This window comes from Heterocephalus glaber, unplaced genomic scaffold, assembly GCF_053883595.1.
Source record: "Heterocephalus glaber isolate CG9 unplaced genomic scaffold, H.glaber_assembly_v1.0 deba00000896, whole genome shotgun sequence".
NCBI classification, from domain to species: domain Eukaryota; kingdom Metazoa; phylum Chordata; class Mammalia; order Rodentia; family Bathyergidae; genus Heterocephalus; species Heterocephalus glaber.
The window spans coordinates 8956353-8974824 of NW_028258170.1; the positions used below are offsets into that span (position 1 = coordinate 8956353).

An 18472-nucleotide genomic window follows, 5' to 3' on the forward strand; every position below is an offset into this window, starting at 1 on the left:
GGAGCCTTGATCCTGTGTGGCCAGGACAGTACCAGCCACAAAAGGAAGAGGCAGGTCACACTTGCAGAAAAACAGATCTGGTTACCCTGCTTGAGCTCTGCTCCACAGGGTTTTCCTGCACTCCTCCTGGGCTTTTAAGGACCAAGCTCATCCCATTGGGACAAACAGGCTGTGCACTGCATTCTTTGATTAGGAAAGAAGGTGACCTGGTCACTGACATCCTCTTCATAGGGAGGATGGGGGATGGGGGTGGTTTCTGAAAACCTGGAAGTAGATAAAGATGGGGGTTCACAGGGACTTCTTGGGGTGAAGGAGTTAGTGGGAAGGAATGAGTCCCTGCTTCCCACTTACATCCTTTCGCTGCTCTGCATGGTTTTCCAGACTCTGCTTCAGAATCTGGCACCAGAGGCTGTTGGAAAGGAGGGAGCGGCACCATGGAAGTTCAAGCACTATGGCCCCTCACTTGGGAGGCCCTGGGAGGGGACCTAGAGGTGATGTATTTGTAATTTTCCACTTGTTTCTTAGCAAAGTAGAACCGTGGGAGTGTCAGACCTTCCCCAACCTGCATCACCCGATGCAAGATGCCCATCGAGTCTCCACTGTATCCCAGGCCTTTGAACACTCACTTGTGTGACTTTGTGACTTTCCTCCCACCTAGTGGTGCTTTCTGCAGCTTTTGGCATTCCATTTCCCTTTACCTTCAGGCTTCATCTCTAGAGGCTTCCTGTGCTGTCACCCGCTGTGTACTGGGCTGGGCTCTGGACCCTGGGGAACTTTGTCCATGGAAATGTCCCCTGAACTTCAGGGAGGAGACCAGTTAGGCCATGCATCTGCGGAGGGTTAGGTCTCCTTGAGAATGTGTGCTGGCTTCTGGTCAAGGGCGTCTCTGGAGGCAGAGGTGTGAGAAACTCCCAGGCAGGGCCGTGCAGCCCTCAGGGATGGTCTAGAGGGCTGACCTGCAGGGCATTGGTCTCTGATCGCAGGTTCCCTTTGGGGACAGATCTGAAGCTGTAGGTATGTGCTGATGCAAGCAAAGCTGGCAGTGTGTGATGAAAATACTGAAAATGCCTTTGTTGTTACTTAAGCGAGAGCTCCAGGATGGGAAGCCAGCCACACCTCTGGGCTTCTTGGAACTTGACAAGGAGAATTGTGGCCTCTTCCTGGGGGAGGAGAGACTTATCGACCTTGTGAAAAGTGATCCTCCTGCCTCAGCCTCCCATGTGCTGGGATGACAGGCATGCACCACCATGCCTGGCTGTTTTTTGTTTATTTGTTTGGTTTTTGAGGCACTGGAGATTGAAACCAGAGCCTTCATGCTGAGCTAAACTTTTAATTTTAGTTTTTTTTTTTATTTTGAGACAGGGTCTCATTGAGCCATTATTTTGCCAGGCTGGGTCAAACTTGCCATTCTCCTGCCTCAGCCCCGCCTCCCCCAGACTACTGGGATTCCAGGTGTGTGCTACCACACTCAGCTTGCATTCTTTTTTTGAATGAATATTTTGGTGTCCTGTCTTAGGTTTATAGAAGTATAGTTTACATGCAAGGAGATTCGCTCTTGCTAGGATTACAATTCTCTGTGTTTCCACATATTAATACAGTCATGTAGCCGGCATCACAAGCAAGGTACAACACCAAGACAGAGTATACTAGGTAGAGTCAGTCACCATGACACCTTTATCAAAATCAAAGTCTGTTTGTGAACTCTGTCTTACTCCAATAATCTCGTCATGCATTCCTTTCTCAGGTCCACAGTGTTTATTCCATAGCTTGAGAGTAAACCTTGAAGCCCTGAGTAAAATCACCAACTTTGGTCTCCTCCTGATGCTGTTCCATTTCAACTGAACAACATTAGGACTGAAATACTTCATTTCCAAGATGAAAAATCCCAGGCCCAGAGAGGTTGTGGGACTTGAGGCAACGTGGCTGCCAGGCCTGGGCCTGCTTCTCCATCTAAGTGCACTTTGAATCACTACAAATTCAGGTTCAGATGTCCCAGGCTATAAACTCTGAGAAACATACAAGTGCCCAGGCATGGTGGCCCATGCCTGGAATCCAGCACCAGGGAGGCTGAGGATTGCAGTCAGCTGGAGGCCAGCCTAGGCTACATAAAGAGCCTGGATTAGAAAGCAAATCCCTGTCTAAAATTAACATCAATGGGCCAGGGATTTAGCTCAGTGGTTCTGCTGCCTGCCTCGCAAGCGCAAGGTCCTGAGTTTAATCCCTGGTACAAAAAAAAACACCAGTAGAAATAAAAATGACATCAATAAATAAAGAGAACAGCTTTATGGTTCTACTGTAACTACAGCATGTCCCCCTTGAATACTTTTCTTTTTTGTAGTGCTAGGGATCAAAGCCGGCATGCCCTTTCACAGAGCTACATCTCCAGTTCTTTTTATTTTGAGAGAGGGTCTTGTTAAGTTGCCCAGGCTGCCCTCAAACTTACTATCCTCCTGCTTCAGCCTCCTAGAGCACTGGAATTATAGGCATGTGCCACTGCACCTGATGAGAAGAATTTAAAGCAACACAGAGTAGGTAGAAAAATGAAAGCAATGGTTACCCTTATTTCCATTACTGCAAGATCATTGCTGTTAATATTTTGGCATGCTTTTCCAGTCTTTTGGGAAGGAGGATTTTTGAGACACGATCTCACTATGTAGTCCAGGCTGGCTTCAAACTCACAGTAATTCTCCTGCTTCAGCCTCTCGAGTGCTGGGATTATAGACATGTGCCAGCCACCCCACTGGGCTAATCTTTTTTCTATGTAGCAAGAAAACCACCTGACAACTTATAGAATGCATTGCCTTCTAGTTTTGAAACTCAGGCCTGCTGTAACCCTGATTTCCTTGTCTTTAATCCATATTGGCAACCTCAGTTTTATGCATGCCTACTCTTCTGTGTCACCACTGCGTCCTGCTTTCTCTCATTATTTCTCACATTGGAGCGTTCTGGTTGCTTCCTGGACACCCCCCCCCCGTCACCTCCTGTGCATGCTGCTGCCAGGCCGTTGATTGTGTGGGATCATGTGAGCCTTTGGCAGAGCTGGGCACTGTTAGCCAGCTTGCCCTGGTCCAGGTCTGCAATGCCTGGGCAGGTGGCCCCTATCCTGGGCCCTGCAGTGGAACTCTTGCCTGGGCCCTGGCATTTCTCCTAAGGCCACACAGGCCAAGGTTGGGGTTGGGCTGGTTCCACAGAAGGCTGAGGGAGCAGCTTGGGGCATGTGCCCAACTTCTGCCCTGCCGTGCTGGGCTCCCCTGATAAATAAGTAAATGGCCCTTGGAAGCCACTTCCACGCCCTCATGCTCCATCTAGGACTGATGTCCTGAGAGCTCATGGGTTCTATACACATTTTTCATCCTAAAAATGTTGATGCTAACATATTCAGATGGGGGGGGGGACACCTGTAATCCCAGCACTCTAGGAGGCTGAGGCAGGAAGATAACGAGTATAAAACTTAGGGAGACTCTGTCTCAAAATTAAAAATAAAAAGGGGCTCAGGATGTAGCCCAGTGTGAAAGCTCTTCTGTTCAGTGCTGTGTCACAACAAAATAACAACAGACGTATGTGAGGTGTCTCTCTTGGCACCTGGTACACAGAAGTGTTCATTACTTATTATAATTTCTGGCTGCCTCTATCCAGAGAAGATTTGGGGCAGTGTATTAAAGGCAAGTTTCTCAAGGTCTTGGGCTGCATGGGGCCCTTTTTCTCTGCAGGGCTCTGACTGGGGCAGTGCAGAGAACCTGTGTGGGAGTCTTCTTAGTACGGGGACCACAGACAGATGTGTGCCACCACACCCAGCTCTCTCTTTTATATCTTTTTAATGTAACTGGATCTTATGAAGTGAAAGCACTCACAGCAAGACTTCTGTGCTCACCTGGTCACTAGGGTAAAGTAATGATGTTCTCTGCCACACTGTGTCACCCAGGTTCAAGTGGATGCAAGTCTGTGAATCTTGGAAGGTGTTCAGAGCCTCCACGTACACCTCTGGAAAACACACCAGGCCCTTGGTGAGCATCTCTCACACTGGAAGCAAGACAGGAAGTGGAGCAGGTAATGGAGCCCAGAGGAACCTGGCTGATGGCACTTTCTTGGGCAGAAACCCACAATGCTTGAGAGGAGCTGTCTGCCTCCGCTCTTACCAGAGCCCTTCTGTGGCTCAAGTCCTCCCTGTCAGGCATGGCCTACCTCACAAACCAGAGATTTTTTTTGAGGGGGTGAGGTGCTTGGGATTGAACCTGGGGAACACTGAGCTGCATCCCAGCCCTTCTCGTTTATTCTTTTGTTTTGAGACAGGGACTTGCTGAATTTCCCAGGCTGGGCTCGCACTTGCGATCTTCCTGACTCAGCCTTCAGAGTAGCTTGGATTACAGGTGTGCACCACCATGTCTGCCTACAAAATTTGTTGTTGTTATTATTATTGTGAAATACACACAGTGCACACTTTGCCATCTTAACTGTGTTTAAGTGTGTAGCTCAGGGGCATTAAACACACCCATGCTGCTGTGCAGCTGTCACCACTGGCCACATTTCAGGACTTGCCCTCTCCCCAAAGGAAGCTCCGCCCCACTGAACACCAACTCCCCATACCCCTTCCCAGGCCCTGGCAACCAATTCACTTCTGTTCCCTTTGATCCTGACAACTCCAGGGACCCGGTGTGAGCAGAGTCTAATGGCACAGCCCTTGTGCCTGGCTTATGTCACCTAACCATTGTGTCCTCCAGGTTCATCCCTGCTGAGGTAGGCGGCAGCGTCCAGCCCTTTACATGCTTCATCCATTTACGTGGCTGTGTCTTGTTTGGAAGAAATGGGACAGAGACTTGGAGAAGCCCTTCCCAGGCCTACCCTACTCAGTCAGGAAGCAGACGTTAGGATCACAAATGAGGTGGTGTCACTGGAATGTGGATGCCTAGGGACCGGGGTACCCAAGGGTTCTTGAACAAGTGAATCCATGCCACTTTGTGCTCCCAGGTTGGTACTCTTGGAGTTCAACGAAACTATGCATAACACTTCCTGCTGAATGCGTAGGCTTTCCACATGCCATGCATTCTCAGTTCCCTGTGGACACTGCTGTCCTAAACACCAGGAGTCAGTACGGACCCGCAGGTTTGGGACGAAGTCCCACAGGCTTACCACTAGGTTTCCCACACACTGTCCCACCTGGCTACAAAGCGGGATGCCCCTGGCAGGGAGACACTGTCCTTATCTGAACTGTTTCTTCTAAAGGATCCTATGAAGGTGCAGAGGGGCAGGGGCCACATCTCTGAGCTCAGGAGCAGCCATCCCTGTGAGCCCGAGATGTGCTCACCTCCCTGGAAGTTCTCAATGTCCTTGTACAGGTGCCCAGCTGAGCAAATCATCAGCCATGGAGCCCGAGCTCCTGGGACCCCCTCCCTCCTTCTCTGAGGTCTGGCAGGGGACTGATTACATGGCTGCAGGAAACCTCACTGGTGTCCCATCTTGCAGCTGAGCAGGACTCACAGAGAGTCACCTCACTGGCAAGCGGGGTGTGGTGGCACACACCTGTAATCCCAGCACTCTGGGAGGTTGAAGCAGGAGTATCACAAGTTCAAGTCCAATCTGGGCAACTTAGCTACCTAGTGACACCCTGTCTCAAATATATATATATATATATACACAAAGGGCTAGAGATGTAGCTCAGTGTGAAGGCTCTGGGTTCAACACCCAGTGCGTGCGTGCGCACACACACACACACACACACACACACACACAATAAAAATACAAAAAAACCCAGAGGCACTTCACTGGGATGAACGCAGATGTGGCTTGGAGAGGCTTTCTGTGGATACAAAGATGCAGTTTCCGCTCTGACTCAGGAAATCCTAAGGGTTTAGAAGCTCTTATGGTAAGAACCAGGATTGGTTGAAATCCAAATAGATATTTCTTTTTCTATTCCAATATCACAGAAGTCATCCAGTGCCCATTAGAAATACAGAATCTTGGGCAGCAGTGCATACCTGTAATCCCAGCTACCTGGGCTGCTGAAGCTGATCACAAGTTAGTGCCCAGACTGGGCAACATTGTGAGAACTTGTTTCAAAATAAAAAAATGAAAAGGGCTAGGGATGTCACTCAGTTTGAGGCCCTGAGTTCAAGGCACAGATCTGAGAAGGAAACTTGGGCACTGCCCAAGCCCTATGGGATCAGTTGACTCAGATCTGCATATTCATAAGCTCCTTTGGTGACTTGTGCAGATGAGATGTGCTGCGCTAAAGGACGGACTTAGAGACAGAGTGCCACTTGTTTCAGGGTGGCTCAGCACAAGCACCTCCCCAATAGGATTATCAGGTAAACAGCACACCTGCTGTCATACTGTCCATGCCCATGGCAGACATCACTAATTAATGATGAAATTGTTGACCCTCCTTCCCATTGAGAACAGGAGTATAGAATTTTCTTTTCTTTCTGTTTTTGTTTTGCTTTGTTTTGGGGTTTTTAAAAATAAATTCTTTTATTGGTAAATTTTAGGTATACAATTCATTTACATTTATCATTGGGTGCTTGTACCTGTACATGATGTATCTTGGTTCTTATTTTTTCCCCATTACCTGTGCGCCCTTCACCCCCTCCACCCTTCCCTATTTACAAAGATTTCATTTCCATTTTTTTTCTTTTCTCATAATTTTTTCTTTCCCTTCTTTCCTTTCCCTTTCCCCTTCCCCTCCCACCACCCCTACACCTTTGGACCTTTTCCTAAGTTTGGGGGTTTTTTTGAAATAGGATTTTGCTATGTAGTCCAGGCTGGTCTTGAACTCACTATAGAGCCCAGAGTGGCCTCAAACTTGTGGCAATCCTCCTGCCCCAGCCTCCACAGTGGTGGGATTATAGGTGTTTGCCACCACGCCCAGTCTCAAAGTGTGGAATTTTCAAGCTGACACTTCCAGCAGAGTGAACAATGAGTCAATGACACATCCAGGGCAGTGCAATAAGAAATGTGGGTCCAGTTTTGAGTACACAAATTCCTCATTTCCCATACTGCCACTAGCTTTGTTTTGGTAACTGCATCACAGTAATCATGGACCACCCACGCAATGAATGAACGGCTGCACATGGTGTTCTCTATGGGGCATATCCTGCAACAAAGTCAAATTTGGAAGTGCTTCCAGTTAGGAGCAAAGGCACTTTGAACCTGCACCTCCATTCACTTCAATGGGGCCAGAACCCCTTGGGGAAAATCTTTGTGAGCCCAAAGCAGTTCAAACAGTAGAACCACTCTGAAAACGTGGTTTGGCCTCCAACCTGGAGTTGTTCTTAGGGAAATATTTAGATCTCTCTCAGCTTTTGCTCTGCCCCAGAGCTGGCAGTCATTTCTTGGCCCAAGGCCCTTCAGGGTTGGCAGCCTGAGAGTGTGGCTTTACACAAATCCTTTATACAGATATGCAGACACAATGAATGAATGCCTGTACAAAGAGTTCTGTTTGGGGAGTGCGTGAAATAAAGTTAGGCTTGGAACTGCTTCCAGTTAGGAGCCAAGGCACTTTATGTCCTGCACCTCCATTCACTTCAAAGGGGAGAATCCCCCTGGGGAAAAGGCTTTCCTTGCCAAATGCAGTACGAATAGCAGAACCATTCTGAAAAGGCAGGTAGGTTTCCACCTTAAAGTTGTTCTTAGGGAAACATTTAGAAGTCTCTCAGCTCTTTCTGTGCCCAAGACCTGAGCAGTCTTTCTTTGGACCCAAGGCTCTTTGCTGTTGGCAGCCTGAGAGAGACAAGTCCTTAATCCAGATAGGCAGACTCAAGGAATGAACGCCAGCATATGTGCTTCTTTTGGGGGAGTGACCTACACTAAAGTCAGGCTTGGAACTGCTTCCAGATAGGGCAAAGGCACTTTATGTCTTGCACCTTCACTGACTTCAATGAGGAAGAATCTACCTGGGGAATGTCTTTGCTTGCCAAATGCAGTTCACACAGCAAAACCATTCTGAAAAGGCACTTCGGCTTCTTCTGTACAGCTGTTCTTAGGGAAATATTTAGAAGTCTCCCACCTCTTTCTCTGGCCCAGAACTGCCAGTCATTTATGGACCCCAGGGCCCTGCACAGTGGGCAGCCAGAGAAGGGTGGCCTTGGTCAAATCGTTAATACAGATAGGCAGTCTTGAGAAAAGAATGCCTGCACATGGACTTCTGTTTGATGAGTAACCTGCAATAAAGTCAGGCATGGAACTGCTTCTAGTTAAGAGTAAAGGCACTTTATGTCTTGAATTTCCATTGACTTCAATAGGGCAGAATTCACCTGGCAAAAATCTTGCATGCCAAATGCAGTTGAAACACGAGAACCATTCTGAAAAGGGGGTTTGGCTTGTAACCTAGTTTTTCTTAGTCAAACATTTAGAGCTCGCCCAACTCTTTAACTTAGAAGTATGAAGTCATTACTCAGCCTCCTGGCCCATCTCCTTGCCAGTCTGAGAGGATGACTTTGGACAAATCCTTAATACAGATAGGCAGTCCCAAGCAATGAATGCCTGCACACGGGGTTCTATTTGGGGAGTGACCTGTAATAAATTCAGGCTTGGAACTCCTTCCAGTTAGGAGCAAAGGTACTTTATTTCCATAAACCTTTCACTTCAATGAGGCTGAATCCTGCTGCCATAAATTTTTTTTTTTTTTTTGGTACCGGGGATCAAACTCAAGTCCTTGCGCTTGTGCAGCAGGTGATGAAACCACTGAGCTAAATCCCCGGCCCAACCATAAATTTTTGCATATCCCATAAAGTTCAAACATCAGAATGATTCTGTAAAGGCGATTTGGCTTCTAACCTAGAGTTGTTCTTAGGGAAACATTTAGAATTCTCCTAGCTCTTTCTCTGCCTAAGAGCTGTGCTGTCTTTTTCTTACCCCAAAGCCCTTCATGATTGGCAGCCAGAGAAGGGTGGATGTGGACAATTCCTTATACAGATAGAGAGATGCAATGAATGAATGACTGCACGTGGTGTTCTCTATGGGGTGTGTTCTGCAACAAAGTCAGATTTGGAAGTGCTTCCAGTAAGGAGCAAAGCCACTTTTTGTCCTTCACCTTCATTCACTTCAATGGGGCAGTACTGAAGTACAGAAGCACAGGTTCTTCCATACCACCTGAAAAATGAGATACATTCTCCTTATTCAAATAATTTTTATGGGTTTTTTTTTTGTTCACAAATTTAAATATGTGTGCTTCTCTACAACATCCTTAATTTTAATACAAAGATATGAATTGACAAATACAGTGTGTATACAATGGGTTTAGCATACTTAATTTTTTTTTTTTTTCTGGTACTGAGGATCGAACTCGGGTCCTTGCGCTTGCGCAGCAGGCAGCGAAACTACTGAGCTAAATCCCCGGCCCTAGCATACTTAATTTTGAACTTAATTTCCTTCTGAAAAAGAAAGTAATGCAGTACTGAAGTACAGAAGTACAAATGTACAGAAGTACAGGTACTTGTACACCCCATGAAAATAAGATAAATTCTCTTTATTCAAAAACATTTTATGATTTTTGTGATTCACAAATTTAAACATTTGTGCTTCTCTAAAACAACCTTAATTTTAATATAAACATATAAATTGACAAATGGAGAGTGTATATACAGTGTATACAATGGGTTTAATGCACTTTATTTTTTACACTATTTCCTTCTTAAAAAGAAAGTAGTGCAGTATTGTCTATATTACTTCTTTTTTGTAGCTGCTTTATAAAAATATTACAGCTGATTTTATTATATGAAAGGGGGCAAAATTCTCTTAAAAACAGTACATAAGAACATAAGTACAAAAATACAAAAGTAAAGAACAGGTAATTGTACCCCCTTGAATATAAGATAAATTCTATTCATTCAAACACTTTTTATGTTTTTTATGCTTCACAAATTTAAATATTTGCACTTCTCTACAATATCCTTGATTTTAATGTAAAGATATAAATTGACAAATAGTGTACAGAGAGTGTATACAATGGGTTTAGTGTATTTCATTTTTTACTCAATTTTTTGAAAACAAAGTAATGCACAATTGCCTCTTTTACTTCTTAAATTTTTGTATCTCCTTTGTGAAAATATTACAGTTCATTTTATTATAGGAAAAGGGGCAAAGCTCTCTTCAGAACTGTACAGAAGTACGGGTATTCCTACACCCCCTGAAAAGAAGATAAATTCTATTTATTCAAACACTTTTTATGTTTTTTGTGGTTCACAAATTTAAATATTTGTGCTTCTCTATGATATAAATTGACAAATAGAGAGTGTATAGAGAGCGTATGCAATGGGTTTAGGGTACTTTTTATGCTCTAGTTCCTTCTTTAAAAGAAATTAATGCAGTATTGTGTATTTTACTTCTTATATTTTTATAGCTCCTTTGTGAAAATATTACAGCTCATTTTAGTACAGGAAGGGAGGAAAAGTTCCTTCAAAACTTTACTGAAGTACAGAAGTTCAGGTACTTGTAGATGCCGTGAAAATGAGATGAATACTCTTTATTCAAACCCTTTTTATGTTTTTCATGGTTCACAAATTTAAATATTTTTGCTTCTCTATAACGCCCTTAATTTTAATATAAAGATAAATTAAATAGTTTATAGAGAGTGCATACAATGGGTTTAGCGTACTTTATTTCTTACTCTATAACATTCTTAAAAAGTAATTAATGCACTATTCCCTATTTTACTTCTTATATTTTTGTTGCTCCTTTGTGAAAATATTACAGCTGATTTTATTACAGGAAAGGGGCAACATTCTCTTCAGAACTGTACAGAAGTACAGAAGTACAGATACTTGTACATCCCCTGAAAATAGGATAAATTCTATTTATTCAAACACTTTTTATGGATTTCAAGGTTCACAAATTTACATATTTTAACTTCTCCATAACATCCTCAATTTTAATATAAATAAATAAATGAATAAATAGAGTGTACAGAGAGCATACAATGGGTTTGGCATACTATGTTTTACTTCATTTCCTTCTTCAAAAGTAAGGAATGCAGTATTGCGTATTTTACTTCTTAATTCTTGTAGCAGTTTTGTGAATATGTTACAGCTGATTTTATTATATGAAAGAGAGCAAAGTTCTTTTCAGAACTATACAGAAGTACAGAAGTATAGATAGCTGCACACCTCCTGAAAATATGATAAATACTCTTCACTCAAACACTTCTTGTGTTTTTCATGATTCACAAATTTAAATATTTATTCTTCTATATAACATCCTTAATTTTAATATGAAGATATGAATTGACAAAGAAAGTGTATAGAGAGTGTATACAATGGGTTTACCATACTTACTATTGAACTCTATTTCTTTCTGAAAAGGAAAGTAATGCAGTACAGAAGTACAGATGTACAGAAGTACACATACTTGTACACCCCCTGAAAATAAATAAAATTCTCCATATTCAAACATTTTTTATGTTTTCTGTGGTTCATAAATTTAAATATTTGTACTTTTCTGTAACATACTTAATTTTAACATGAACACATGAATTGGCACATAGCGTATAGAGAGTGTATACAATGAGTTTAGCATACTTAATTTTGCACACTATTTCCTTCTGAAAAGGAAAGTTATGCAGTACAGAAGTACAGATGTACAGAAGTACACATACTTGTACACCCCCTGAAAATAAATAAAATTCTCCATATTCAAACATTTTTTATGTTTTCTGTGGTTCATAAATTTAAATATTTGTACTTTTCTGTAACATACTTAATTTTAACATGAACACATGAATTGGCACATAGCATATAGAGAGTGTATACAATGAGTTTAGCATACTTAATTTTGCACACTATTTCCTTCTGAAAAGGAAAGTTATGCAGTACAGAAGTACAGAAGAGAAGTACACAAGTACAGAAGTAGAGAAGTACAGAAGAACAGGTACTTTTATACTCCCTGATAATGAGATAAATTCTCTTTATTCAAACACTTTTTATGTTTTTCATGGTTCACAAATTTAAATATTTATTCTTCTATGTAACATTCTTAATGTTTGTTTGTTTGTTTGTTTTTGTTTTGTTTGGTACTGGGGATTGAGCTCAGGACCTTGTGCTTGTGCGGCAGGCACCAGAACCACTGAGCTAAATCCTAGCTCTAACATCCTTAATTTTAGTATGAAGATATGAATTGACAAATAGTGTACAAAGAGTGTACATAATGGGTTTAACATACTTAATTTTGAATACTATTTCCTTCTGAAAAGGAAAGTAATGTAGTACCTGAAGTGAAGAAGTACAGAAATACAGAAGTACAGAGTGAAGCTCAGCCAGTCCCAGCACCCGGAAGGAAGCTCCCCCACCGCCATCCCAAGCTCCTAGGGCAGAGAAGGTGAGCCACGTGGGCGCCAGAAGCACCCCGCCCCTCCGTGGAAATGAGAAGACACATACACAAGCCTCAAAAACAGACTTCCAGATCACCTACAGCAACCCCAAAGGGAAAGGAGATGGAGCACTCTGATACTCAACCACCTGGACTCTCTGATCTGGCAACAAAAGAGGATCTGGGAAAAATGAAATCAGAAATAATTACTCAGATAACAGCAAAGATTTTGCTCATGCTGCAAGACATGATTAATAAATCTAGAGAGGACACAGATTAAAAAAAAGAGGATCTGAGGAACATGATGGAATCCCAACATAGGTCACAAATGGAATCCATAAAATAGATACAAACAGATTTCCAAGAGATTAAAAACTCCACCAAAAGTCTGTGCAGCAGAATGAACCAATGTGAGGATAGAATTTCACATATAGAAGATAAGATTGCAATTGGTGAGGAGGAAAAGAAAAATTGCTTTAAAATTGTGAGAGAACATGAGAAATCAATCCAGCGGCTGCTAGACGAGGCAAAGAAGAATAACATAAGACTGATTGGAGTCAGTAAGGAAAGAGGAGAGAGTGCAAATGACATAAAAAAATCTCTTCAGAGGTGATGGCAGAAAACTTCCCAAGGAGGGGAAAAGAACCTGACATACAGATAGGTGAGGCATATAGGACTCCACCTAGCCTTAATCAAAAAAAATCTACACATAGGCATATAATAGTTAGGATTCCAGAAATCCAACAGAAGAACAAAATTCTACAAGCAGTGAGAGAAAAGAAACAACTCACATACAAAGGAAAGCCCATCAGAATCACAGCAGACTTCTCAGTGCAAACCCTCAAGGCAAGAAGAGCTTGGAGTGATGTATTTCAAGCCCTAAAGGAAAACAGCCTCCAACGCAGATTAATGTACCCTGCAAAACTATCTTTCAAAATTGATGGAGAAATAAGATACTTTCATGATAAAGAGCACCTCAGGAACTTCATGAATACCAAACTGGCACTCCAAAAAATTTTAGACAATACCCTAGGAAAAGACAAAGAGGATCACAACCCCAGGACACCCAGCAGAATGAATCCATTGGGTGTGACAAATTAAATGCAAACGGGGAGAATCCAACAAAAAGAGAAAGTCATGGCAAGGCTTTTAAAACTTTTGACTTCATCTCCCAATTGAGTGTATAATTCAATCTTATTATTGTACTGATTAGTATTTTTCTGATTCTAGAGTTGCACACCATTCCTTGTGCTATACTGGCTATTTATCATCTTATGTCTACATTTTAATTGGGTTGTCTATTAATGAGCTCTAAGAATTCTTTATATATTCTGCTCATAGGTTATATGCATTGTAAATATGGTCTGTTTAAGGACTACTTTTCATTTTAATGATGTCATTTAAAGTTCTAAATTTTGATGGAATCTCATTTATCAATTTTTTTCTTTTATACATCATGTTTTCTGTATCCTAGGTAGTTCTTGCCTACCCTGAATTCATAAATATTTTCCCTTATAATTTCTTCTTAAAGTTTTGTATTTTTAGGCTTTCTTATTTAGGTTCATAGATCCCTTCAAGTTATTTTCATGTATGGAAAAAAAGGGTTGAGATTAATTTTTTATATACGGATACCAGGTGTTCCAGTGCTATTTGCTGAAGACACTATCTCTTCCTCGGCTCTTCAATTGAGTTTATATTCTATAAAATGCTAATGTTAAATAATCTTTCAAAACTCACTGGACCATATATATGTGGTTCTATTTCTAGATTCTCTGTTTTATTCCAGTGATCTATATGTCTTTCCTTACACCAACACTGCCTTGATTACTGTAGCTTTAGAAGAAGTCTTGAAATTGGATGCTAAACGTCTTCCGACACTGTTTTTGTTTTTGTCTTTGTTTTTGGCTTTTCTGGATCCTTTGTACTCCTACATAACTTTTAAATTTCAATATCCAGTTCTTCATTTATAGCAAGTATACGCAGACCTGAATTTTTATATATGCCTTGTGTTTTCTAATCCTGCTAAATTCAAGTACAAGTTCTAGGGGCTCCTAGAGATTTCTTAGCATTTTCTCTGTAGATGATCATTTCATCTACATATAAAGATTTTGCTTCTGCTGTGCCAATCCTATCCTAGTTGTGTCATTTTATTGCCAGACTATTTTGGTTTAGACCTAGGTTTCAAAGTCTAATGGACAGATGAAGAGTAGGCATATATACCCTTGCTCCCCACTTTAGGGAGAAAGCATTGTATCATCTCCACTCATAGAAGGAGTTTTTGTTGGAAGTATGGAGTACATGTCTTTGATCTGTTAAGGTTCTGTTCTACTTCTAGTCTCCTGATAGCTTTTACCATGAACAGCTGTAGAATTTAGCCCAATACTCTTTCTCCAACTAGTGACAGGATCATATGGCTTTCTCCTTTCTTCTGTTAAAATGATTACTCTTGGGGGTGGATCTTCCAATGCTGAACCAACACTGCCATCCCTTTAATAAAACCACTTTCTACATACTGCCAGATCTGACTTCTAATAGTTTGTTTTCTTAAACCAATTTCTATCTATGTTCATACTTTTTCTTCTATTATTTGTATCCAGTTTTAGGATTAGCACAATGTTCAGTTCCTAAAATGAGGGGAGAAGTGTTCCTTCTTTTTTCTGCTTTAAATGTTTGATATAATTTATCAGTTAAAATGTTTATGAGCCTGCTGTTGTCATATAGGTAGGTTTTCAAACTAGGAATATACTTTCTTTAATAGGTGCTATTCAAATTTTATATTTCCTCCAGAGTTAGTCTCATTAATTTGTCTTCTAAGTTACTTCTTAGAAGTTGTCAAATTTATTTCAAAAAAGATTTCTATATCCTTTTAAATTCTGTAAAATGTGTCTCCTAGATCTTAATATTGTAATTTAAAAAATGTATAACTGATATTGTGTAACCAGAAGAAAAGGTCTAAAAGAGCAGGGGAATTGTGAGGGGTAGGGGAAGGGAAAGGAAAAAATATGAGAAGAGGAAAAAAATGGAAACAAAGTCTTTGCAAATAGGGAAGGGTGGAGGGGGTGAAGGGAGGGCAAGGGAAGGGGGAAAAATAATAAGAACCAAGAGACTCATGTAATGGTACAAGATCCCAGTGATGAATGTAACTGTATTTTATACCTAAAATGTACCAATAAAGTTAATGGGGGGGGGGAGAAGTACACAAGTACAGAAGAAGTACTTGTACACCCCCTGAAAATAATATAAATGTTCTTTATTCAAACACTTCTGTGTTTTTTGTGGTTTCCAAATTGCAATATTTATTCTTCTCTATAACATCCCTAATTTTAATATAAAGATAGAAACCAACAAATGGAGAGTGTATGGGGAGTGTATACAATGGGCTTAGCATACTTTATTTTTTACTCTATTTCCTTCTTTAAAAGAAAGTAATGCCACATTGCCAATTTTACTTCTTTTTTGGAGCTCCTTTGTGAAAATATTACAGCTGATTTTGTTATATGAAAGGGGCAAAATTCTCTTTACAACTGTACAGAAGTACAGAAATAAACAAGTACACAAGTATAGAAGTAGAGGTACTTGCACATGCCCTGAAAATAATATAAATTCTCTTTATTCAAACACTTTTTATATTTTTTCATGGTTCACAAATTTAAATATGTGTGCTTCTCTATAACATCCTTGATTTTATTTTAAAGATATAAATTGAAAAATAGTGTATAAAGAGTGTATACAATGGGTTTAGTTTAATTTTGACTCTATTTCTTCCTTAAAATAAAGTGAAACAAAAAGAAAGGGAGAGATGTTGGGAGCAATGCTACATAATTCTAGGGAAAAATCATTTGAGTAGGCCTAGTTCTCCTGCCTACAGCCCAGCTAGGACATTCCAGACTTGCATTTTGGCCTCTGGTGACAACTGAGACCTCAGTGATCCGCTCCCCCCCCCCATGCTGCAATCTCCAGGACAAGACCACACCTGTGGGAGACCCCAGGGAGGAACCAAATCTTCATCTGCATAGTTCCTCATTGTTCTTAGATTTCCACTGCCCCCCAGCCTTTTGTTACACCTTGTTTATCCCAATGTGAAGTACTGAACTCTATATTTCACTTGTTACTTTTGTTTCCCCAAATACTGAATAAAAGGTGCTGCAAGCTAGGGGGCTTTTGTCTTTGCTGCTCAGAGCAGCACTGATCAGACCCAAAGCTCAGCTTCTTCTCAGTCTCATTTGTCTACCTTTCCTGTCATTTGCCGTGTGCTGCCGTGGCTCACAGGAGACTAGGACTTACTGCAGAGGTTCTGGTAACGTCCCCTTCCCCTGTTCCCTACAATGAGGTATTGCCTATTGTACTTCTTTTTTTTCATAGCTCCTTTATGAAAATATTACAGCTGATTTTATTGTAGAAAAGGGGGCAAAGTTGTCTTCAGAACTGTACAGAAGTACAGAAATACAAAAGTTCAGAAGTACAGAAGTACAAATAGGGAGGGATGGAGGGGTTGAAGGGAGGGCAGGGGAATGGGGAAAAAATAAGAACCGAGTGATTATGTAAAGGTGCAAATTTCCAAAGATGAATGTCATTATATTGTATACCTAAAATGTACCAATAAAATTAATTTTTTAAAAGTACAGGAGTACAGATACTTGTACACACCCTGAAAATTAAACACATTCTCTTTATTCAAACACTCTTTCTGTTTTTTGTGGTTTACAAATTAAAAAATTTATTCTTCTATATAATATCCTTAATTTTAATAGGAAGATATAAATTGATAAATAGAGAGTGTATACTATGGGGATACCATACTTAATTTTGAACTCTATGTCCTTCTGAAAATGCAAGTTTCAGAAAATTACAGAAGTATAGAAGTACAGAAGTACAGCGGAAGTGCTTGTACACACCCTGAAAATAAGGTGACTGCTGTTTATTCAAACAGTTTATATGTTTTATGTAGTTCCCAAATTTAAGTATTTATTCTTCTCTATAACATCCTTAATTTTAATATAAAGAAATTGACAAATAGGGAGTGTATAGAAAGTGTATACAATGGGTTCAGTGTACTTCAATTTTGACTCTATTTCTTTCCTAAAAAGAAAATAATGCAGTAATGCCTATTTTGATTCTTTTTTTGTAGCTCATTTGTAAAATGTATTATAGATGATTTTATTATGGGATGGGGGAAAGTTCTCTTCAGAAATGTACAGAAGTACAGAAATACAGAAGTACAGGTACTTGAGGCTCACCACATATGATGGGTAAGTTCATGCAGATCCCAGTGAGCAGTGGTGTGGACCAGAGAGGTGAGCTGCAGGGTGATCCCACCCAGGGCCCCACCTGGACCCCAGGAGCTTGGGGACCCAAGATCAAGCCAAAGGGCCACCCAGAAAAGAGCTTCACAGGCACAGAAACATCATCCAGAGGCCCACCCCATACCATCAGTAAGTATGCACAGATCCCAGTGTGTGGTAGTATGGACCAGAGAGGTACATCTGCAGGCAGGTCCAGCCAGGGCCTCACCCAAACCCCCCACTGCTTGGGCTAACAGGCTCAAGCCAAGGGCCCACCTGGAATAGAACTGCACAGCTGCACAAGCAACAGCCAGAGGCTCACTTGGATACCATCGGTAAGTGCACAGAGACCCTAGCCAGAATCCTGCTCAGACACCAGAGTCTGGGGTGCATAACCCCCAGCCAAAGGCACTCCCAGACAACAGCTACATAGGGGTGCAGGCCCTAGCCAGAGGCACATTTGGATACCATCCCAAGTGTGTGCAGATCCTAGCCAGAAGCCCACCCACACAACAGGTCAGCTTAGGGATCCAGAGGGCAACTATCCTGAACCCAGGAATTGGTGCACTGGTGAGCAGCAGAGAAAAGGCTGCTCGCTGAGAATTGAAGACCACTGGGGGAGCAAAAATTGCCTCAACAAAGACACAGCAGGCTGCCTCTCTTGAAATGAGAAGACACGTAGACAAGTCTCAAAAGTAGACTTCCAAATCACCTAAAGCAACCCCAAAGGGCAACTAGATGGAACAATCTGACAATCAACCAGAAGGACTCCCTGAACTAGCAAGGAAAGATGATCTGGAAAAAATGAAATCAGAAATAATTTCTCAGACAGCAACAGAGATTGTGCCCATAGTGGAAGACATGATTAATAAGTCTAGAGAGGACACAGATTTAAA

General features: G+C 41.4%; 1 protein-coding gene across 4 annotated transcripts in view; it reads left to right on the forward strand.

The window, feature by feature from the left end:
* Positions 1 to 16973, forward strand: part of LOC147828907 (uncharacterized) — a 58535-nt gene extending 41562 nt beyond the window's left edge. Inside the window, exons 3-5 of one of the 4 annotated variants that reach the window (XR_015450026.1) lie at positions 382 to 491; positions 3923 to 4047; positions 12179 to 16973. Coding sequence is in view for 3 of the 4 variants with exons in the window: in XM_087207958.1 (XP_087064084.1) it covers positions 3923 to 4047; positions 4719 to 4738 (145 nt within the window). In the remaining variant the exon portion in view is untranslated. The other 3 variants (XM_087207961.1, XM_087207958.1, XM_087207959.1) reach the window with 3 other exon arrangements.
* The last annotated feature ends 1499 nt before the right edge of the window (positions 16974 to 18472 follow it).